We start from the raw sequence: 25,219 nt of genomic DNA on the forward strand, positions 1-25,219 counted from the left end.
CAAACAGCAGATTTAAAAACTGGGATAAAGAAAACAGTATTTAGGAAGCTTAGGCTGTTTCTGATATCCAGTATTTTGATTGTACTGTACTGTATCTTAGATTCCATTTGATATAAAGCATCTCTGATAACGTCATTAGTTACACTTTAAAAATAACTACTACAGTGTAACTACTGGTGATATATTACTAATTGTATATTACTGCTGTTGTAGTACAGCTCATGTATGCAAATACATATTTATATCAACTTATATCAGTTTCGATATAAATAAACCTGACAAGCGTGTGTATTGATTTATATGAACTGCTGATTTTCCTGCTACACTAAGGTTGATGTACAAGCTGTACTACTAAAACACTGTACATGTACTGTAACGTAAAAAGAAATACGCCCCCAGTAGAGAGATTACACTGTTGTTACACGGATTGTGAAGAGTGTGTAGCTAAATAGAGCCGGCTAAAATGCTGTAAAACTATTAATTCTACACATCATTTCAAGATTTTAGAATTGTTTGCAATATTTATCAAGTGTTTCAATTTTGTTTTACACAAATCTCTTTTACACAGACATCACGGAGTGCATTTACATGAACTTCACAATCTGATTACTGCAGAATTTCATAGTTGAGAGCCAGTAAACTGTTCAATCCAAACAAGAAGAGTCATCAGATTATAGAAAAACTCTGGGTGTTAACAAGTGAGGAAATAATCAAATTACATAAAAAAAATCATTTTTGCTTTGCAACCAGCTAAGAAACAGAACAACAGAAGAATCCAATTATCATGTTGTATTTCTTGTGTTGTTGTTTTTTTTAAACACAATAAACACAATATCCATTGAGAGAAATATATGATTACCAGCACTTAAATTGTTTTTTTTTTTTTTTTCTTTCAAATTTTTCCCATTTTCTCCCCAATTTACACGGCCAATTACCCAACCCACTCATTATGACTCTCCCCATCACTAATGATGCCCCAACACACCAGGAGGGTGAAGACTAACACATGCTTCCTCCGATACATGTGAAGCCAGCCACCGCTTCTTTTCGAGCTGCTGCTGATGCAGCATTACTGAGTAGCATCACAGCGCACTCGGAGGAAAGCGCAGTGACTCGGTTCTGATATATCAGCTCACAGACGCCCTGTGCTGCGGACATCACTGTAGGAGTGATGTGGGGAGAGAGCGCCATCTACCCACCCGGAGGGAGCAGAGCCAATTTTGCTCCCTCTGAGCGCCAGCAGATCGAACCTGCGACCTCCCGCTCATAGTGGCAGCGCTTTAGACCACTGGATCACTCGGAGTCCATCAAGCTCTTATTATCAGATTTCTTAATCTGATTGTTAATTTAATCTAATCCAAGAAATCGGGTGTATGAAATGAAATAAACAGAGATAAACTGAAGTGCAGCAATCTGAATGTGAACTTTTTAATTAATGTATAAAAGGCTAGTTCAATGACAAGAGCTCTGATTTGCTGTTAGATCTGCCAAAATTTCCACAAATCCACACTAATCCAATCTCTGGAGACTGAACAGGATTCAAAAGGTAAGGAACTAAGGCTGCAGGTTTGCAAATAAGCAATAAATCAAGAAATCAATCAATCAATTAATCAATCAATCAATCAATCAATCAACGGCTGCAATCTGTTTGCAATCCAGGTGCCCGGCGTAGGTCTGTGTCGTACAGAGAGAGGCAGTACTGTTGGGAAGCTACAGGTATAGTGATTGTCTCACAGAGGCAGTGGTGTTGTTGGTGATGGTGATTGTTCAAAAGACCGAGGCAGTGGTGTTGTAGGGTTCATGAGGCAGTGGGGTAAATGTGAGGTGCTGGAGGGGGGTATTAGGGCAGAGATTAGGGTCTCTCTCTGCCTGCTAAAGGGGCATCCAGTTTTGATTGCACAATTAAATAAAAAACAGCAATGACTCAATGACACTTGGTGCATAAAACATATCCGTTACCTGCCGTTATCATTAAAACTGTCATTTTTGAACTCTTTAGAACTCTTTGCTGTCTGTGGAACACAAATGCCTGTTTACCACCAATTGATTTTAATGCAGAAAAAAAACTGATCAGACTGATCAGACACTTTTGTTTCTTTCAAATCCAGAATTGCTGTTCATTAATGCTAGAGTTGCTCAGAAAGAGGTGGTCGGCCTCTGGTCAGGAAACATAAGGAAAGATAGAATTAAATTCATTAACAGCTGAAACGATTGCAGACCAGATAAAAATCTCATGCACATTCAGAACCTAAACCTTTGAAGACCTCGATACAACTCTTCTCCCTTTGCAATTTTTTTTTTCATTAAATTCCAATTTTTGACAGCTTCCTCCATTCCCTCCCCAGACTGAGCGTGTGTAATTTCTTTTTTGTTTGTCTGTTTTCTATGTGAAAAACTGGCTTTGTTCAATAAGAGTGGGAGAGTGCATGTACACATGAACACGCAAACCATGACCCTGAACAATCTGTACTGTTTTTTGCCTTAGTAAAAACCTCTTTCTCTCTTTACCTCTCCATAACATCCCCAACTTAACAATCTTCCGCAGTGAAGAGAACAGTGGGCAGAACACAACTACCGGTATATACTCTTGGAACAAATAAGAGTAAATGTAAGATTTGTTTGTTTTTGTTTTTCTTTTTTTTTTTTTCCTGCATCATTCCACCTAAGACAAAAATGTCATTTTTTTGTTTCTGTCAATATAGATATTCATATATTCATATATCTTTCGTAAGAAAAAGGGAAAAAACAAAACAAAAAAAAAGTTGCAAAGTTCAAAATGTCCCTGATGACTTTCGGACAGTGGACGTCCTTATCTTATCTTGTCTTGTCTTGTCTTGTCTTGTCTTTAGTTTTAGTTTAGATTCAGTTATCTCCTCTTAGTTCTCCTTTCGGATCTACAGTCGAGGGAATCCAAAACGCAACGTAATGCAACGTAACGCAACGTACAACAATACGCGTGGACGTAGATGCGCTCCCTGTCCTCCAGCGCTGAAGTTCGAGTCCGAGAGAAAGACCAAGCCAGGCACGTCTCTGCTGCACTGTTTAATGCATTGGATATGGGGGAGTGAGGAGAACAGAGTGGTCGGAGAGACCGGTTATTACATGTTTACGTGACATGTGGGCTTCATCCTGATCAAACAAGAGTATGCCCCTCCCCAAGCCTCAGTCTGTTTCTTTTCCAAGCCACTCCACTGCACTTTACTGTACTCATTCATTTATTCATTCATTCACTAATTCCTTCAATCCTTTCTGGTCCTGCATTATTCCACTGAAGCGCCGACTCTCAGCCATAATGTGGGTTCCTGGTCCTGGTCCTCATCCTCATCCTGGTCCTGGGCCTCAGCCACTCCATACCCCACCCTCTCCACCCCCCACATCCAAAGCAAGACGACAGGTCATTCTCATTGTCCGTGCTGGGCCGGCCTCCCCAAATTAAAGTCAGCCCGACTCGTGTCTGGAAGCTTGTTCTTCAGTTCTGGTGCTGCCTGTGCGGAGCCCCGTTTTTCGGAGGGGTGAAAACAGTCTCAGGGTGAATGTGCCGACGGGCTGCTCCGCGCCGAGCTGGGGGACAGGCTGGGACTGCAGCTGCCTGGTGGGGCCCCTCCTCCTGCTCGAGCACTGCTGCTGCCCTGTCCCTCCAAGCCTTCCGAGTTCTCAAGCATCTCCTGGATGAGCGGAGGCATGGAGCCGGGGATCTCCATCTTCAGGGTGATCACTCGCTCCGCACCTGAGCAAAGAGAGAGGTGAGAAACGGGTAATGATTACTGAATTGTTAGAAATGCAGGAAAAAGGTGTTTGAGGATGAAGCCCTAATTGAATGCTAATTACTGAAAAACTGTTAAGTCTTTAAGACTCTTTCCAACAACAACAACAACAAGTGTTACAAATTACAAATTAAAGCTAAATTTATACATAATAGGAGGGTTAAGACTTTTATTTTCTTATCTCCTTCTCTTATTTCTATACCGCTCACCTTTAGCACTGATGCTCCTGAGGTCTGTGATCTTCATCAGCATTTTAGGGAACATATGTGGTTTATGAGGCCTCCTCTTCCTCACGTAGATTTTCAACGCTTCAAGTAAGGGTTCCTGCAGAATATCCACCTTATCAGACTGCTCCAGATCCTGCCGATCTGCAGATAAACAAACGAACATGTACAAAGATCAGTTTGAATACTGTAGTTTGATAAAAGTTGAAATAAAATAGTCTGGCTCACAACCAACCAATCCTGCGCAGGTGTTTTCAACTAGGGGTGTATCATATTGTAGTTTTGAACCAATAAAAAAAGCATTATCATGATAATTGCGGTATTCCACTATGAAACCAAGATTACAGGGTATTTTTTAAATAATTGTTTATATTCGCAGTTTATATATGCATGCCCTTTGATTTTGTGGGGTATTTTTTTTTTATGTCTTTATGTCACACTATTCAACACTTTAGTACAACTTTTTTTTCCCACATAAACAAAACAGACAAAAGTTTCCAGATTTGTTGCTGCTACTGAATGTTTAAAACAGATTTACTATGTAAAACTTTGATTCAAAAAGCCTTTGATGAGATATGTGTTACAGACCCTTTAAAAGCAGTGTAAATTCCTTACAGCGCTAACTTATCATTTTAATAAGCGACACATACTGAACTTCCTGACAGCATCACTACAGGACAAGTGTGTGAATCTGTACTTTTTCATCTGACCTCATTTTTTTATAGACTGTAGGAGTGCTGGGTTAGTGCTCTCTCATTTTTTGTCAAGGGTTCTTATGGGTAAACGTTTATTTTGTTGTAGTAGTATGTTATTCAAAGTAATAAAATATTGTTCAGTATTTTGTCATATTGCCAAGAATGTCACTATTGCAAAAATACCAAGAAATATTGTGACCTTATTTTATGCCATGTTGCCCACCCCCCACTCGCATTGTTCCTCAATTCATCCCCTATCAGGTTGTGTAGTTGCGCATCTGAGACTACATCTGCTTTTCTGTAAAAACTGAAATTTGATTCCTCAAACCCCTTCTTTACACAACAGCAGACAATAGATAAAGAGTTCAGAGTTAGCCTGCAGTACCTCCACACAGCAGGCAGATGGCACTGAGCAGGCCAGTTTCAGCGTCATCCATCTCCAGCGGGATCAGCTGGTTGGCGAAGGCGAACACCAGGTCAGTGAGTGGACCAAAGCCAGCATTGTGCATCTGCGTCCGGTTCAGCGTCAGACCGTCTGAGAACGTCATGGTGTCCTGATCGGGGGTGTAGCGCGTGCAGATCCGCAGAATCTGAGAGAAAAGAGTTTACAAATTATTATTATTATTATTTTTATTATTATTATTAGGACACACTGTTATACAATACTGCAAGTATAATAAACTTTAAATAACTTTAATAGACTGTTCATAACATTACTAAAAAATGTCACACAATCTTTGACTTTTAGGGCTGGTGATGTTATTTGCACTGCAATACAGGGGTCACAATTGTATATACTGTGATACTGTAAGTAAATAAATATATTTGGATTCCTTTTTTTTTTGTTTAAATCAATTGTAGCAAAACCTTGTAGTTTAAAAGGTAAGTTTACTATTCATCCAGTCAGTTGTGCAACACTGTATCTATTAGGGTTCCCTGCATTGGTGTGGGAATTCTGGGCCCATATATATATATATATATATATTAATTTTTTTATTATTATTTATTTGTTTATCTTTTACATTTTTTGGTCAGTGTTGGCCAATTGTAACAGTACGGCCAGCATTGCTTGATCCCTTTTCAGCACACAATAAATATATCAGCAAGTATCAGCAAAAAGTGTCTGTCAAATATCGGCCAAATCTAGATACTGGGTCGATATTGAGTGTAAAAAAATAAAAAAAATAAAAAAATACCGAAAATTCCAGTATAATCGTGCATTAGGGGTGTGTCATTTCATATCATAATCAATAATATAGCTAACATTTTTAAAGATCGTTATTGCAAAAATACACTGAAATATTGTGATTTATTTCATTTTGTTGCAGCAGTGTATTCTTTAAATTCATATTCATATTTTTTTTATTATTTATAATTATTTTTTATTTATTTAATTTTTAAATGTTTTGTCATATTGCCAAAAATATTGTTTCTTCAAAAACAGCCTGAAAAAAATATATATTATTTTAGGGCCATTTCGCCCTTCCCTATTGTTCATCCCTAATATTGATTCTCAAAAACAAAGTCATTTTTATTATTAGTTTACATGTGAGGGATTGGTGTCAGAGAGTAGATCATTTTAATAGGTTTAATTTGGCTAGATTACAGTCTTTAGAGCCCACTGTTCTGACTGAAAAAAATATAAAAAATAAAAAGTATTTTAATCAAATTCTATGACAATGATAATGTTTTTCCTACTATTTAAACAATAATTGAAAGTAATATATCCCATTGCATACTGTATAAGATTAAAATATGATCATAATTAGAATTATAACCCCTGTATTGTGATATGTATCGTACACCAAAAAACGAACCACTGTCTGACATCAATCTGTACATTACATCCAACATTTAATTCATACATCAATGTGAATAAGAAACTGAAGACTATAAGCCGAGTGTTTATAATGCATTTTAATGTGGCCATATTTGATGCAATATATATGGGGAGACGTACCAGGATGTCGAGGCAGGCGGCCTTTAGCAGGGTGATCTGGTCTGCGATGGTGAGGGTGGTGAAGCCTGGGAGCTGTTTAGCAAATTCCACTGTTTTTATGATGCACTTGGTGGACAGTTCACTGAACTTATCCCACAGGTCCACGTCCAGAGAGACCCGCTGGTCTGAGCTGTTGTTCTATAAGAAGCCAAGAAAAGAGAGATTACTTTCAGTGTTTTATTTTACAGCTCAGGGAAAAAAAAGAGACCACCTAAAAATGATGAGTTTCTTTGATTTTACTAAATTGAAAACCTCTGGAATATAATCAAGAGGAAGATGGATGATCACAAGCCATCAAACCAAACTAGACTGCATGAATTTTTGCACCAGGTGTAAAGGCGTAAAGTTCTCCAAAAGCAGTGTGTAAGACTGGTGGAGGAGAACATGCCAAGATTTCTGCAAATAAATGCTCTAAATGACAAAATGTTTTATTTGGAATTAAGGAGAAATGTTCTCTGTAGTTTATAGAATAAAACAATCATGTTCATTTTACTCAAACATACATATAAATAGCAAAATCAAAGAAACTGATTCAGAAACTGAAGTGGTCTCTTAGTTTTTTCCAGAGCTGTATATGCCATACTTAAAAGTTCACAAAAAGTTATACCAACAACATCCATTAAAAAAAGATCATCATGTTGGAAATGATGGTTGTTTAAATAGGCTTCTTTTTTAAACATGCAGAGAAACTTCTATTCATCAGATGATGATATAATATGATATAATGATGGTAATGGAGATGATATAATTAATAAATAAATAAATAAATATACTGTTGTATTTTCTATCTAATCTGACCTTCGTTTGATTTTTCTTCTTTAAAAGTTGCTACTCTACAAAATGTGCAATTTCTGCAAGTCTTAAGCCTCTAAACGTAATGGTATTATTATTATTATTATTATTATTACACACCAATAAAAAAAAAACAACTACTACTACAAGAAATCCAAAAACACACACAGCTAATATTACATCAATAGTGGGAGCAGCGTCTGACCCAATTCAGGATTGATTTGTTACAGGATTAAATCGGATTAATTATTTTTATTCCCCTGACACTAATATCCAATCCTGCATTTCCCTTTCTCATTTATAATTAAGAATACAAACAGATTAACAGAGATTAATCACATACTGATCGACTTTCCAATTCACCTAAATTGTGATTGACTACGTAACAACACACAACATTCATAACAGACTTAATTTTATCTCTAAAGAGGGAAAGAAACTGCTGTTCTGCTGCCCCCTGCTGACAAGACAGACTCACCGTGGTATATTTGCCCAGTTGGCAGAGCGAGGGAAACGTTTCCTGATGGGCTTTTCTCACGCGTTCAATCATCTGCTCCGTGTCAGGACTCAGAACGTAGCTCTCAGAACACTCCACCTTCTTCTCCTCTTTCTTCTTTTTGTTCCGGTCATTCCGAACAGCTGAAGGAAGAAAAAGAAAAATGTTCAACACCATTTAGATCAAATTAAATCAAATCCAATCAACCCTGTGTGTGAAATGAATGGAGAATCAAAAAGAAAAACAGTAACAAGTACTTGTTAGCATTTTACACCAATAAAAGGGAAAGCTAGAATACATGAATGGGTGCATTTCTGCCTCAGTAGGAGCATTTTTTAAGTTTCTGTTGTACAATAAGTTTTAATTGTACAACTTTCTACAACTCATTTCACAAAGCAGCTTCACAAAAATCCACAAATAAAACTAAAGACTCCTTCTCCTCTGCTCAAAACCAACTGCCAACTATTGATAATTCACCAAACCAAGTCCATGTAAAAGTCTGTGGACTCAGTAATGGAGGATGGGCAACCAAAACTAATGAATCAAAACCCAGTGGCTTAATACTGAGCCTTCACTTTTTTTACTTATTGTTTTTTATTTTAAATTCTAAACTAAAGAAATCATAAAAGATATATTCTTGTGATTAAACTCTAAAATGATCAAAAACCTACTGGTAAACCTTGCTTACACTGCACTATGTAAGCACAGGCAATAATCATCAATGTGGCTTTAAAAAAATAAATAAATATATACTCAGGTCAAGAATAAGATATATTTCCTCCACTTCACATTTACATGCTTGCTGCTTTTTATCACCCCCCCCCCCCAAAAAAAAAGCAAAGCGCTTTATTGCAACATTTAATCCAAGATTAATATATTTTATTGATCACTGACCTGATTACAAGCAGAGGTTGTGATGCAAAGCCGTTTACACCTAAACACTAGATTAACAAATGCAGTTAATCTGGAAACCTTAACAGTATTATTATTATTATTATTATTTTTTAGTGTAGATTAACTTTTATTCATACTGAAGTTTCTCTTACTCTTTGTCTCTCTGTTTCTTTCTCTCCGGACTGATGGCAAGCTGTATGACCCGGATTCGAACCAGCGATCGCCTGATCATAGTGGCAGCGCCTTAGTCCACTGGAGCACTGGTTATGCACACACAGTCACACACAGCTGATGGCAATGTGTCCTCTTTTCGAGCTGCTGAGTGTGGAATATGGAGCTACACTATAGTTTATTTTCTCCATTAAACCTCTCAGTTAAACTCAGCTCACTACAATACACTAGTTTAAATAGAAGCATCAAAACCACCCTGGGATATTATAATACAGTAAAATAAAACAGGATCTAGTCTACCAAAAGTAAACCAGCCTACACCAATATTAAACTGTATAAAAACACAGTTTTAAAACGTAAGCATGATTTTATCCATGATTTAGTCACAGAATATACATTATCAAAAGCTTAGTCTAAAGAAGAAAAAGTGAGATTAATTGTGATTATTCTCATTGTGAGAATTATACTGTGATTATTTATTTTTTTAGAAAACTAATAAACTAGTCACAATTTCAGCCAGCAGTTCTTTACAAAGCCTATAAAAACATATAAACGGCAACACAACATATCCAACAGCTCTTGTTATTTACAGTGATTAATCTGTACCAGCAAAATCCACCACTAGATGGAGCTGCTATCCCACTCTGTTGCTCAGTAAGCTGGAAGTGAGCCTAGGCTTTGATTTGTCCCAAATTATTCCCATAACAGAAGTAATAAGAACATTTAAAACATGTTGTTGCCCTGCAGCACTTCCAAACATTCACTCGGCTCTGAACTTCAGAGGAATATTCTAATGATGAAAGAACCGCAACATAATGAATATTAATGCATACAAAAGGGGAAAAGGCCAAAACTGAAAAAAAAGCTATGTTCTGAGAAAGCTAAGAACGGGTGAAGAAGAAGAAAAGAAAGAAGAAGTTTGAGATTGTGGTTAAATGCGCTGCAGGGGTCAGAATCTGTGTGCTGCTGAATAAGCAGGAAAAAAGCAGTTCTCTTCCGAGTGTTTATCTCTCTTAGTTACAGTGTTAGATACAGAAATACATACAGAATATGAACAAATCATTATAAACTCTCCATAAAAGCACAATATCTAGAGCTAAAGCCAAAAGTTTGGACACAATTCTTCTCATTTAATGCGTTTTGTTCCTTTTTGTGATTTGTACATTTAATTCTGAAGCCATTAGAGCTATACTTGTTCCACCCATTCAGCTGCTACTCTCAGCTGCTGTATATAAGGTAAATGTTTGAGTAAAATGAACATTTATCTGCAGAAAACAGAAAATGGCTGAAATAACAAAAAAGATGCAGAGCTTTTAGACCTCAAATAATGCAAAGAAAACAAGTTTCCTAAAGTTTTAGGAGTTCAGAAAATCAATAATTGGTGGAATAACCCTGTTTTTTTATCACACTGTTTATGCATCTTGGCATGTTCTCCTACACCAGTCTTACACACTGCTTTTGGATAACTTTAACTTTATGCCACTCCTGGTGCAAAAAGTCAAGTAGTTCAGCTTGTTTTGTTATTTTTATTTGGTAAAATCAAAGAAACTTATGATTTTTAAGTGGTATCTTATATATTTCCAGCGATGTATATATTCAAACAACCTTCCCCAATGCCCAAGAGTTAAGACCACACCCCCACAGAGTTCACCTCAGTTGGTTTCACATACACATTTACAGCCAGCAATAAAATAGAACATGCTGAAGCTTCATACATCATATGCAGGCTTCCAGAAGCTCATAATAACAATGGAACATTCTTCCCGTCCTTCTAATAAACACACACAAACACACACACACACAGGCATGCCTCTGAGTGTGTGTGTGTGAGAGAGGGGCGCTGGCAGATGAAGCTGTTAATACAAGTGATGAACAGCCTCTGCATGCAGTCGCGGCTGCTCTAATCTAATCCCGTCACATGACATATCGCAGCTCTAATGCTTTAAAGGGCTGGAAAGGGGCTTCCCTCTGCAACTCGCGCACTCTCTCTCTCCCTCCCTCCCTCTCACCCGGTTCCCTCGCTCTCTCGCCCCACCTCCCCCTCACCTTGTGTACCAGTCATTTTTCCTGGTTTCCTGTGTGTTATCTAAATCAGCTTTCTCGTCCTGGTGTTTCTCCTCCGGCATACTGATGCACATTTCCTTCATTTAGCTGTTTAATGAGCAGTGTGGAGATGCTCTCCCTGTCAAGCTGCTTCATCCAGACCTCTAATGATCTAGGTGAAGTCATTAGGTTGTGTTTTTCAATCGCTGCGGTACACTAGTGCTTAATCCATCAAGTTAACATCCATCAAATATAATGAACAATATAGAGCACTTTACAGTTATACAGTGTATTACAGTTAGTCAGAATAAGAATGTGGATCATATTAATATTACAGAGCATTATAAAGCATGCCCTTTACCTTCTGTAGTGTATTACAGTCTTTGAGAAAGAGTATGTGGATCATATAAACATAATAGAACATTATAGAGCACCCCCTACGCTTTCTGTAGTGTACTACAGTCTGTCAGAATGAGTGTGTGGATCATATAAACATTATAAAGCATTATAAAGCTCCACTATGCTTTCTGTAGTGTACTACAGTCTTTAAGAATGAGTGTGTGGATCATATAACGATAATAAAACATTATAGAGCATTAAATAGCGCTCTCTAGGCTTTCGGTAGTGTATTACAATCTGTCAGAATGACTGTGTGGATGATATGAACATTATAGAGCATTATAAAGCACCCCCTATGCTTTCTGTAGTGCATTACAGTCTTTAAGAATGAGCATGTGGATCATATAAAGATAATAGAACATTATAGAGCATTATAAAGCACCCCATATGCTTTCTGTAGTGTATTACAGTCTTTAAGAATGAATGGGTGAATCATATAAAGATAATAAAACATTATAGAGCGTTAAAAAGCGCTCTCTAGGCTTTCGGTAGTGTATTACAATCGGTCAGAATGACGGTGTGCATAATATGAACATTATAGAGCATTATAAAGCACCCCCTTAGCTTTCTGTACTCTATTACAGTCTGTCAGAATGAGTATGTAGATCATATGAACAAATTATAGGGCATAATAAAGCACCCCCCATGCTTTCTGTATTGCATTACAGTCTTTAAGAATGAGTGTGTGGATCATATAAACATAATAGAACATTATAGTGCATTATAAAGCACCCCCTTTGCTTTCTGTAGTTTATTACAGTCTTTAAGAATGAATGTGTGAATCATATAAAGATAATAAAACATTATAGAGCGTTAAAAAGCGCTCTCTAGGCTTTCGGTAGTGTATTACATTCGGTCAGAATGACGGTGTGCATAATATGAACATTATAGAGCATTATAAAGCACCCCTCTATGCTTTCTGTAGAGCATTGCAGTCTGTCAGAATGAGTTTGTGAATCATATGAACATTTTAGAGCATTATAAAGCTCCTCATATGCTTTCTGTAGTGTATTACAGTCTGTCAGAATGAGTGTGTGGATCATATAAACATTATAGAACATTATAGAGCATTATAAAAGCACCCCTTAGCTTTCTGTAGTCTATTACAGTCTGTCAGAATGAGTGTGTGGATCATATAAAGATAATAAAACATTGTAGAGCGTTAAAAAGCGCTCTCTATGCTTTCGGTAGGGTATTGCAATCTGTCAGAATGACTGTGTGGATGATATGAACTTTATAGAGCATTATAAAGCACCCTCTATGCTTCCTGTAGTGCATTACAGTCTGTCAGAATGAAAAATATAAGTCATATAAACATTATAGAGCATCCCTGTTAAAATGCATCACACCTGCCACCCTAATAACTAGGTTTACCAACTAATGGACAATAATATATGTTATTTTTTACACTGTGTAAGAAAACCGTGAAAATTCAGTGTCATTAAAAACGAGAACTCCTATATCATGTGGAAAACACAAGAACTGAATCCATGCAGCAAGACCTGCAAAAGCAAGTGTTTTTTTTTTCCTTTTTTAAGCCACACATGCTGCTTTTACCGCCCCTCTGATATCATTCCTTCTTTTTTCCATTATTTTCCAGCTTTCCTCCAGTGTTTTGACTGTGATCTATTTTCCAATTCGATGTTTGATAAAAAAATCCTATCCAATTACACTGCACACACATTCACCATCCTCTCGCCCATTCCTCACTGCGTTCATTTCCATTCCTATCAAGTTCTCACCATTACACACACACACACACTCTTAGGAACGCCTCTGGCTTTGCCTTCTCCTCTCCATGCACATATTCATCTCTCCAGAGAGAGCAGGGTGCCAGCATGGGCTCCGAAAACACCATCTAATGGAACCATTAAAGAACTATTAGTACAGAAAAGTCATCTTTCACAACAACACACACACACACACACAGTCACAACACGCTCATACACACACTCCCAATGACACTAACTCATAGAGTGAGGTACACACACTCCTCCTCCAACACAAATTCATAAGGAGGAACATTCCCTGCCATGTTTCAGTCAGGGAAGAGCTGATGAGATAATCCATCTGAAGGAAAGATTTCACACTGCGCTGTCGCATCCAAACCCCCAGAGGATAGAGTAGCAGAGTGTCTGCATTAGTGCTCTCATCAGGTCTGAAACTCTGACGCTCTAAACCTTATAAAACAGCCTGAGAATTTTGGACCAATCCTGCCTTAACTCACCTTTCATTTCAAATCCAAACTAAAATGACTGGTTAATGCTGCTTTCGTTTAATTAGATTTTTCCTGTAAATTTAAATTAGCATCCTGGCACAACCATCTCTTCTATGTAGGCTAACGCAGACGTGTCGTATTTGATTACTACCTTAGCAGTGACGAGTATGACGAAAATATACGGCATGAACCGATAGTTAGACTCTATATTTGTTAGCTGTTAAAGTATTACTGGAATCTGTAAAGTAGCAACTTTTCGGTATAGCTTGGCAACCCGAGTGAGCTTGGCATCTGTAAAGGGGTGGGTGGCATTGCTGTAGTCATTTTACACACTTGTTTTTATTTCATACTGATTACTTCTTTAATGGAGCAAAGTTGTGTCGTCATTAAATTAATAGCATTTTATCCTTCAATGCAAGTCAACGTTAAAACATTTTTGGAGCATTTCTATTGGTCAATTTCAAACAGGAGATTCTGACATTGTTAAGAACAAATTTTGTTTCTAGTTACTGTATTTTTTGCACTTTGAGGCACACTCAAAATCATCAGTGCGTCTTATAATCCTGTACGCCCAATGTATGAATTCTATCTGTTAGGTTGTAAGGAGCAGTAAAGCCACTCTGCTGAAATACATCGTTATAAAAGAGTTTCAGTTTAGTTCTCCAGCACCAGGGCTGGAGCATTATTAGCCGCTAACCATGCTAAGTGTGCTAGCTCTTCTGGTGTTCAGAGAAGAGTATATCTGTCTGTCCGTGTTAAAACAAGCTACGTGGGACAAACCGCTAGCTAATATTGCAATAGCTTACCAGAACACAGCTAGCGCTAGCAGTTAGCCACCTATTTTAATGCTGCTGAAGCCAGTCTTAGTGGAAATCTGGACATCTAAGTTTACTGTAAATAAACGGAAGAATTTTACTCACTTAAATGAACAATTTTTAGGAGAGAAATCTGTAGATTAATATCCAGCGTTCGTTTTTTTTGTTTTGTTTTCTTGGCTCAGCTTTACGTAACTTAATTAATCAGTTGCTTGGGTAGTAAAACATGCAGCTCTTAGTATTCATAATTTTTATAGTAGTTATATAATTCCAGAGCTTCAGAGTTCACAGCACGGCGTAAAAGGTCATCACTGATGCAGACAGATGATAAACAGTAATAACAAGGATCTATCACATGACTGGAAGCTGGGCGAAGGCCAGAAAAAAAAGAATGGTGTCGGCTGTGGCTTTGATCTGCTGGCTCTGGGCCAGTAAGCTTTAATCATGAGATGCCCTAACATTCTCTAACACACACACACACACACACACACACACACACACACTTAACTACACGTGATAATATAGATGAGTAGATACGATGCATAGTACATAAACATGTCAAAAGTCAAGGGATAGCAGTTTATGACTTGATCATAAAGCTCTGGTACACCCCACACTGCTACTGTTAGTTGTGAGGTGCTATCTTGTGAGTAAGGCTGAACACTAACCAACAGAATAGCGTGCTCACAGAGTGCCAACATTCTGTAATCCACTTATTATTATTTTTTTTTATGAATTTATTTATTTAAAATCATTTATAAATTATCCTGTTGTTTACTTGGAATGTGTGAAAGCCTGTGTGAAGACTTGTTTACACTCGAAACCAAACCCATATAAATTTGACAAGAAGTGTACAACCTGATTATCTTCTGATGAAGGATTAAAGCCTAATAAAAGCCTAACCACACTATCAAAATAGTATTTATATTTATTTTTTATTCTGATTTCTTTTTTTTCACCTGAAAAAAATAAAAAAAAATAAAAACATGATAACAACTCTACAGCACGTGTACACACATGCACATGCTTGTCAGACAAGCATATCAAAATATGCTTCAGCTCCACAGTGCAGAACTTCCACCCAATCTGTCCACCAGGTGGCGCTTGTGGCTCTGAAGCTGAGACAGAGCCTCTAGGCTGCTTTAAAAATTTGACCCAGAATCTGCAGGATGTAGAAGATGCCATTCAGGATCAAGATATGCTGTCTGCAGGAGAGATTCTACAAACACTCCTCTGGAGTGATAATAGAGCAGCATCATCCAGTATCTGCTCATCATAAGCACCCAGCATCAGTACCTGATCTCACTGATGCTTCCGCACATGCTCCCGCTCTTGTGAGGATGACTACAATCAAATCTTCCTCACAGTAATGTCCCATCATCTGGTGTAGTGAAGCATGATAACGAGTATACACTTTTGTTGAATAGTCCACCTCTGTTTGCCCTTAGCATTTCAAAATACAGCACTTTTAGCCGATGCTTCCAACTTGCTTACAATGCTAGTGATGGGGGCATAGACTGTTTTGCTCATGCAAAGAAATGGCTGTTTTTACAACATTAATAAGCTCAAAGTAGCTACACATGCTTCATTGGTATAATTCTAAGAGCTCTAATATTTAAAACAAGGCACTGAGAACTTTGAAAATGCACAGATAGTTTATAAAAACAGATAACAAAATAAATCCTGTGAAAATGCATAAATGATCACTATATTATTTGTGCATTTCCACTAAATTTAGCAATTTTTTCACCTGCCTACCTATTAATTTCTGCTCGTCAGTCGTGTCAATGTTGTGATTTAATTTCACAGTGGAGGTACCCGGAGAATTCTCTCAAGGTACTGTGCGTATAAACAGTGTTTAAATTAAATAAATAAATAAAAAATAACTAGATGTGCACTTTCAAAGCTCTCAGTGCTTCATTTTAAATGTCAGGGCCCTCAGAATTCTACCAATAAAGTGTGAAGCTACTTTGAGGTGTTTTATGGTGTAGTAGTTAACAATTGTAGAAAATAGCAATAGCATTGTAATCATGTTGGGTGCATCGGCTAAAAGTGCTGTAAATCAAAATGCTGAGGGTGAATGGAGGTGGACTATTCAACAAAAGTTTGTACTTGTCATTATGTTTTACTACAACCCAAGTCAATTTCACACTGGGGTTCTCCTTTAATACTCAAGTTCTGCTCAGCTGTACAGAATGTGGATGAAAACACTTACACTCCTTAGACATGCCAACTTCCAGGCACTTCTGCAGCCGGCAGTACTGACACCGGTTCCGCGTGACCTTGTTGATGATGCAGCTTTTCTCTCGGTGGCAGGTGTATATCATGTTCTTCTGGATGCTCCTTCGGAAGAAGCCCTGCAGAACAAACAACAAACACAGGAGAGAAAGAATTACTTATCTGTTGCGTGTGTGTGTTTCTGTCTGTGGAGGAATAACAGCACTATAACTGTCTTATAGAGGTGAGTGATATGTCTGTAGTATAATGTAATATAATAAATAAATAAATAAAGTCATAAAAAAAAAAGTCGGCGTGACTTTGTATTAAATAAAATACAAAAAAAAAATTAAGTGTAGCATATTTTTTTGCATGCATATAAACAAGGGATGTCCTGAGTAATCTAATTTTTAGATTCGATAATCAGCAAAAAAAAAAAAAAACAGTTGTCCCTTAAGGTTTTTTTTTAATTAATTTTAAATTATTATTCAAACCACAGTTTTTATTGATCACAATATAAATACATACTTAATAGCCATGTAAATTAGTTCCATTTAAATATATGCATATTTTCGTAAACAACAAAAAAATGTCACAACAACAATTCTGTGATTAATCATAATTAAAATTTTGGTAAGAAGTGTAGTGTAGTTTAGGCCTGGTTGACTAGATTTAGACTTTTTACTATATTATCATATCTATATAAAAATATAATACAGTTATATGCTTTTCAAATTATAAATTAGCATTTTTGGGGTGCATGTGATATGGCACACCCCTATTGTCTTATCAAAGTAAGGTCAATACAGATCTCACTTAATCTCTGCGTTTCTATAAATAAAACACACAGCTGAAGTAAAATATGCTGCAAAATAGAATACATTTATGTTGATTGTTTACTTTTAAATTACTGTTTTTTTGTGTTTAATATATTTTATGTTACTGATCAAGATTCAGTGCTCACACACTCCTGTTTCACTGAGCTACTCCGTGATCTTCTCTGCGGTGGTTGAATTCCCAGTTTGGACTTCACTGTGCCCTACTGGTAATCCTTCACTATAAAAGCCAATGAGCTCCCAGAGGCTAATCCTGAAGAGCTTAACCAGTATGAGTCTGAGTGAAGGAAGAGAGGTGAGAGATGAACAGAGAGACCATGAGATGAGTGGAGACATTAACTCCCATCTGCTTTAATTACAGCCAGCCAGCCAAGCAGAGCTTACAGACCCCCATTCCTCTTCCTTTACCCTTTCTCTTACCGCACACACACCACACACACACACTACCAAACACAGCAATACTAGACACAAACACATAGAAACCCTGTAGAAAACACACAGTACTACACCCAAACACACAGCAACACTGTACCAACACACAGTGCTACACCAAAATACACAGCAATGCTGTACCAAACACACAATACTGGACACAAACACATATAAACCCTGTAGCAAACGCACAGTACTACACCCAAACACACAGCAACGCTGTACCAAACACGCAGACCTACACCCAAACAAACAGCAAAGCTGTACCAAACACAGTACTACACCAAACAAACAGCAACGCTGTGCCAAACACACAGTACTACACCAAAACACACAGCAATGCTGTACCAAACATGCAGACCTGCTCCCAAACACACAGCAATGCTTTACCAAACATACAACAGTACACCCAAATACACAGCAACACTGTACCAAACACACAATAGTACACCCAAACACACAGCAACTCTGCACCAAACATGCAACAGTACACCCAAACACACAATACTACACCCAAAAACACAGCAACACTGTACCAAACATGCAACAGTACACCCAAACACACAATACTACACCCAAATACACAGCAACACTGTACCAAACACACAATACTACACCCAAACACACAGCAACTCTGCACCAAACATGCAACAGTACACCCAAACACACAGCAACGCTTGACCAAACACGCAGTACCACACCCAAACACACGCAAGGCTGTACCAAACACGCAATACTTCAACCAAACATGCAGTACTACACCCACACACAACACTGTACCAAACATGTAATACTGCACATCCAGCAACAAACACACTAGCTGTCCAATCTGTGTTCATTTCCATGTATTCAAATGACCGGAGCTCTATATATGCAAAAAAGATCTATGTTTAAAGCAGCCTGATGCTAATATGAAGGTATTTGATGTAGAATACACAGAAACCTATAACTAAAATAACAGTAATATTTTAATAAATGTATTCTTTAATATTATCAATAAATATAATGATTGATTGTTTTATGCATAACAACAACCAACATAAGGAACAACACAACACCAACACACAGCAACACATCACCCACAGCCTGACCTCAGACAGCAGAGCAGGACGCGGGCTGGTGAAAGGTGTCTTTGTGACGAGCAGATGAGCGAGTCTGGAGTCTGATGTTTGAATATTAGAGCAGAGACAGCGGTTCAGCGGCGGGTGAGCGTGTGCGGTATCCTCTTTGAAGGCATCGTGCAGGAGATCTGACCAGTTTGTCAACTCCTGATACTGCATATGAACCCGTGGGGGGTTGCTAATTGGTCTGGCTAACGTGCATTTAGCTCACTCAGGTGAACTGATTAGCCCTTCAGAGCAGAGTTCACACACACGAGACGGGTTACACACACACTGACACAGACTAATTAACCAATGAGACTGGAAAATCTGGAACTTCCACTTCAGAACAGTTTCATCTAAATGTACAGTAAGTTAAAAAATATTTTGTATTCAATAAAGGATTGTTTTATTCGCTTTTTACAATTCTTCATTACTTCAAAACCCCATTAAAGAATTCATACAAACTTAATAGTTTTTTTCTGCTAAAATCAATTGAAAATGTATTTTAAACTTTTAAAACCTAACCACCTTCAGACAGTCTGTAACTGTTTTAGTTGATTTTTTTTTTTCCATTTCATTTTTTGCATTTATTGTAATTATTTTTTTATTTTAATTATCTAATTTTGTTTTACCTTTTAGCCCATTTATTTTAATTATTTTATCATTTTATGTATTTTATTACCGGTTTTACTTTTACTTTACTACTTTTTAAGACTTTTTAACGTTTCATTCATAAGATTTATGTAAAAAGCTGATATTCAATTTTAGAATTCATGATAAAAAGGCCACCTACATGTAGTACATTTAAATGATTACCTTTAGATTTTTATGTGGATACAGATGTTTTCTAATAAACCAAAAGCATAATCACAACACAGTTTTGAATAATGAGTAAGTAATAGTTTCGAATAATAAATAATTATTAACTACCTGTACATGCACAAGGTTTTTTGACATCACAGAAAGATTATTAATTGTTTTTTATGGACAAAATTAAATATAAAAAAAAAAGGTTTGGTAAGTTGTACAATAATTACACACTGAATTAAACTCTTATTTTTATTGCCACCTTTTTTTCCAGGAAGGAGAAGCAGTTGGCAAAAGTATCTTTGATAACTTTGTATTAGAATTTCCATAGATTTACATTTGCTCTTAGCATTGTGAACATAAAACAAATACTAAAACATCCTTAAAAAGAGAAATGACTTAGTAATGAAGCGGATGCATCAGGTGCTTACCAAGCTCTTAAGTTAGTACTTCGGCTAACGTCTTACATGACAGCCTCTCAACCCCAAATACCAAGCTTTATAACTACAGTTCAGCTCAACTAAATACAGTGGTATAAAAAAGTTTGGATACCCCTAAAAATGTTCATGATTTTCTTTTATAAATATTTTTTGTTCAGATCAGCATTTCAGTTAAATATATATCATAGCAGATGAAAACAGTGATATTTGAGAAGTGAAATGAAGTTTAAAGGATTTACAGAAAGCGTGCAGTGTTCATCTTTAAATAAAATTAGGTGGATGGATAGTATGGGAGGGTGTTCTTAATTGCAGGTCCTTTCTTTGGTAAGTATGGTGTTCCACATCACTCCAGCTCTGTTGTGTTGTCTCCAAAAAAAAAAAGTTGCATATGGCTGTTGGGAAGTTAGCTAGCTCTTACTTTATAACCAGTGTCTACAGAGGTAGCTTCTTTACCATAAACCATTTCATATGAACTGACTGGAAATTTTAACACAATTGCAGAAGAAACTGGACGTGGCAGAAAAAAGCAGAACAAGGAAATGCCTCCATTCTTTTTGAAAAAGTTTGAGGTATTGGTCCATGCTGTCATGATGACATGATGTGATGATAGTCATGCCTCACACAGATTCTCATTTTAAAGGGCAGTCATTTTTAAACTAATGATATAATATCAGATCAGATCAGTACTGCAGATAATCAGGATTTAAATACATCTCAATCCTCTTATAAGGCAAAACAAAACGGCAGTACTCCTCCACATTTTGTCACCTGACTTTGCCTCCATTTCTGACCTTCCTGAAGTGCCAGCATTAAGAATTACACTCAGGTAGTGAGGCTTTTACCAGCGATGCCCTCCACACCCCTGTGCTCAGTCATCGAGGAACAGTCCTATCATTCCAGCAGGCGAGAGCAAAGGAGCCGGCACTCTCTCACATCACGGCACAATGAAAAAGTAATGCAGGAGAAGGTGAGCCTGTGAGAGAGTGAGAGTGTCTCTGATGCAGCGCTCACTTTCTCACATCGTCCATCACACCCCCCTGCCCCACTTCAGGAGTCATGTTTTATTGAATCCTGTTCATCCTGAACTGAATTTGCAGTCTTATACCCTAATAAGGCGATAGTTTAGCCAATTAAACTTGCAGTTAACCCCTCTAAAATGTCAGTTAGCCAAATTATTTTAGTTTAGATATGAGGCTAATGTAGCTAACAAGTGATAAGAAACTTATTTGCAACCAACTAGCATGATGCTAACTGTAGAGAGAGGACAGGTTCGACTGCACAGAGGGCAGTCTCGAGCGCAAAAAGAGAAGGCAGTCTCGAGCGCAAAGAGAGAGGGCAGTCTCAAAGGCAAACAGAGAGGGCAGTCTCGACCGCAAAGAGAGAGGGCAGTCTCGACCGTATAGAGAGGGCAGTCTCGACCGTATAGAGAGGGCAGTCTCAAGCGCAAAAGGAGAGGGCAGTCTCGACCGCAAAGAGAGGGGGCAGTCTCGAGCGCAAAGGGAGAGGGCAGTCTCGAGCGCAAAGGGAGGGGGCAGTCTCGAGCGCAAAGGGAGGGGGCAGTCTCGAGCGCAAAGGGAGGGGGCAGTCTCGAGCGCAAAGGGAGAGGGCAGTCTCGAGCGCAAAGGGAGAGGGCAGTCTCGAGAGCAAAGAGAGAAAGCAGTCTCGAGAGCAAAGAGAGAAAGCAGTCTCGAGCGCAAAGGGAGAAAGCAGTCTCGAGCGCAAAGGGAAAGGGCAGTCTCGAGCGCAAAGAGAGGGCAGTCTCGAGCACAAAGGGAGAGGGCAGTCTCGAGCGCAAAGGGAGAGGGCAGTCTCGAGCGCAAAGGGAGAGGGCAGTCTCGAGCGCAAAGGGAGAGGGCAGTCTCGAGCGCAAAGGGAGAGGGCAGTCTCGAGCGCAAAGGGAGAGGGCAGTCTCGAGCGCAAAGGGAGAGGGCAGTCTCGAGCGCAAAGAGAGAGGGCAGTCTCGAGCGCAAAGGGAGAGGGCAGTCTCGAGCGAAAAGGGAGAGGGCAGTCTCGAGCGCAAAGGGAGAGGGCAGTCTCGAGCGCAAAGGGAGAGGGCAGTCTCGAGCGCAAAGAGAGGGCAGTCTCGAGCGCAAAGAGAGGGGGCAGTCTCGAGCGCAAAGGGAGAGGGCAGTCTCGAGCGCAAAGGGAGAAAGCAGTCTCGAGCGCAAAGGGAAAGGGCAGTCTCGAGCGCAAAGAGAGGGCAGTCTCGAGCGCAAAGAGAGGGGGCAGTCTCGAGCGCAAAGGGAGAGGGCAGTCTCGAGCGCAAAGGGAGAGGGCAGTCTCGAGCGCAAAGGGAGAGGGCAGTCTCGAGCGCAAAGGGAGAGGGCAGTCTCGAGCGCAAAGGGAGAGGGCAGTCTCGAGCGCAAAGAGAGAGGGCAGTCTCGACCGTAAAGAGAGAGGGCAGTCTCGACCGTAAAGAGAGAGGGCAGTCTCGACCGTAAAGAGAGAGGGCAGTCTCGACCGTAAAGAGAGAGGGCAGTCTCGACCGTAAAGAGAGAGGGCAGTCTCGACCGTAAAGAGAGAGGGCAGTCTCGACCGTAAAGGGAGGGCAGTTTAGACCGCTAAGAGCGCAGTAAACAGGACATGTACACAACTATACACATCAAACAAACTTACTTTAACAATAGGAACAGTCTTCAGGGGGAATCTAAATATCTCTACAAGAATGAGGCTAAAAATACTAGGTTACACACTGTACCTCTCAATACTACTCATGGGGTATAAGCTTCTGTTACATGTAAGCCGTGTAGCCACAGCGCTAAAACAAGCGAAGTAAAGTTCAAGCCCTAGACTTGTCTGGGATGACCGACCGTATCTCTGGTCTATCAGCAGAACATCGAGACCCTTTTCTGCTGGAGTTCAGAAACCCGATTCACTGATAACCCCACGACAAAATTCACACCTGCTCAGAATCAAACAGGCCTCTCTCTTTCTCGTTCTCCCCCTCCCTCTCTCGCCATCTCCCTCTCTACTGAGCCGCTCGGCTGGTTCTGAGAGCCGCAGGAATGAAGTCCGAATCGTGGCGAGGTGTGAAGAATGCTTTGGCAGCTGAGGAACTGCTGGACACACTGTAGGCCTTTCTCCTCCTTAGAGAGCTCCACTACACTACCAGACACACACACACGGTAAAGTACAGAGTGCATGAGAGCTATAAAAAAAAAAAAATTAAATACAAGAAAAGAGAGAAAGAGAATAAAAGGAGAATTAAGAAAAAAAAATGTGAGAATGGGGAAAGAGAGTGAGAATGATAAAAGAGTGAAAGAATGAGAAGAGAAAGAAAATGAGAGTGACAGAAACGGGAGAATCAGAGTAAGAGAGAGAGTGTGAGAGAATGAGGAGAGAGAGAAAGTGATTAGAGAGCACAGTTGTCCTTCGCAATGTTCGGTGCGAGCGACGGAACAGAACGAGAGAAGATGGGAACATGAAAATTTGATGAAGTCGTGTTTGTTTCCCGCTGAGCGAGTGTGTTGTGCAAGGTGCACGCATACACACACACACACACACACACACACACACAAATGCTTCCTCACATACACACACACAAACACACAGCAGCCCATGCACACCTCACTCTGCAGGGGGTGTAGCTGTGCTGTTACTGAAGCGCTAACCTCTGCTTACCCATTCCCCCAGGACTGTAAACGCCCCCACCCCCCACATCACACACTGAACACACTACTGATCAATTATTAAAGAGCGCTGCAGCGGAGGAGTCGAGTTCACCTCTCAGCACAGAAACAAAAGCACAACCCCTGGCAAACTCACTCGCCTGAGGTCTGGACAGGCTCCTCCAACAACCGTACAGAAAGACTACAGCTCTTATTACATCACTTCCTGTGTGCTACTTTTTTTTTTTTTTTTGCACAGTGGTTACTTAGTGCTGTTTAATTGGAGGATGTCAGCAAGATTTAAAAAAAAAAAAATCACATCACATCACTCTACTATTGATCAAAAGGCATTTTGATAATGCGTTTTGTCTGTGTGTCAAAATAAATATATATAAATAAATATTGCATATGGCGAAAACGTCTTTAAATATTGTGATATAATAGATTTAAAGGAGAAATCCGGTGTGCAATAGACTTTATTTGTAGTGAAACATGATAACGAGTATGAACTTTTGTCTAATAGCCCACCTCCATTCAATTCCAGCATTTTGAATTACAGCGCTTTTAACCGATGCTCCCAACAGACTTACAATAGACTTACTAGTGATAGGGGCATATTTTTTTTGCTCATGCAAAGAAATGGCTGTTTTTCCAACATTAACAAGCTTAAAGTAGCTCCTAGCCCCATCGGTAGAATTGGTAGAGGACCCTGATATTTAAAACGAGACATTGAAAAAGTGCAACAGACTGCAAAATTAATTCAGTGGAAATGCAAGTCCAGTTGTTGCTGAAAATATGTCTACGTCTGTATATATTCATGCATTTCCACAGAACTAGTTTAGTAATCTGTTTCCCTATCCCACCTATTTGCTTGGGCTTGTCAGTTGATTTATTGTGACTTAATTTTAAGATGGTGGCTACCATCGAACTACCTTAAGGTGGTTACGTGTTAATGATGTAAAAAAAAAAAAGCGTTGTCTTTGCATGGGCAATGTTATACCCTCATCACTAGCATTGTAAGCCTGTAGGGAGCATCGACTAAAAGCGCTGTATTTCGGAATGCGGGAGGTGAATAGAGGTCAGCTATTGGTCATAGTTTGTACTCATTATCATGTTTCACTACAGCTCAAGTCCATTTCAGAGCAGATTTCTCCTTTAACATCTCCTTTAACAAGTGTGTACACCACAGGCTATGGCTTTTATGCTGTTCCTATCAGTATTGGGATACTGCCCAGCCCTAAAGGAAGGGGTCTCGAACAGTGACCA

At 38.9% G+C, this 25,219-nt stretch overlaps 1 protein-coding gene across 2 annotated transcripts in view; it reads right to left on the reverse strand.

Moving 5' to 3' along the window:
* Positions 1–501: 501 nt before the first annotated feature.
* The window catches only part of rarab (retinoic acid receptor, alpha b), a 218,251-nt gene continuing 193,533 nt past the window's right edge, over positions 502–25,219 (reverse strand). For both annotated transcript variants that reach the window (XM_007234429.4, XM_007234428.4), the window contains 6 exons: positions 16,726–16,867; positions 7,953–8,113; positions 6,644–6,820; positions 5,069–5,273; positions 3,974–4,132; positions 502–3,727 (listed from right to left, as the gene is read on the reverse strand). In XM_007234429.4, the coding sequence (XP_007234491.2) occupies positions 3,525–3,727; positions 3,974–4,132; positions 5,069–5,273; positions 6,644–6,820; positions 7,953–8,113; positions 16,726–16,867 (1,047 nt within the window). In that variant the 3' untranslated portion in view covers positions 502–3,524. The remainder of the gene's footprint in view (positions 3,728–3,973; positions 4,133–5,068; positions 5,274–6,643; positions 6,821–7,952; positions 8,114–16,725; positions 16,868–25,219) is intronic.

Source organism: Astyanax mexicanus, chromosome 19 (assembly GCF_023375975.1).
Source record: "Astyanax mexicanus isolate ESR-SI-001 chromosome 19, AstMex3_surface, whole genome shotgun sequence".
Taxonomy (NCBI): Eukaryota; Metazoa; Chordata; class Actinopteri; order Characiformes; family Acestrorhamphidae; genus Astyanax; species Astyanax mexicanus.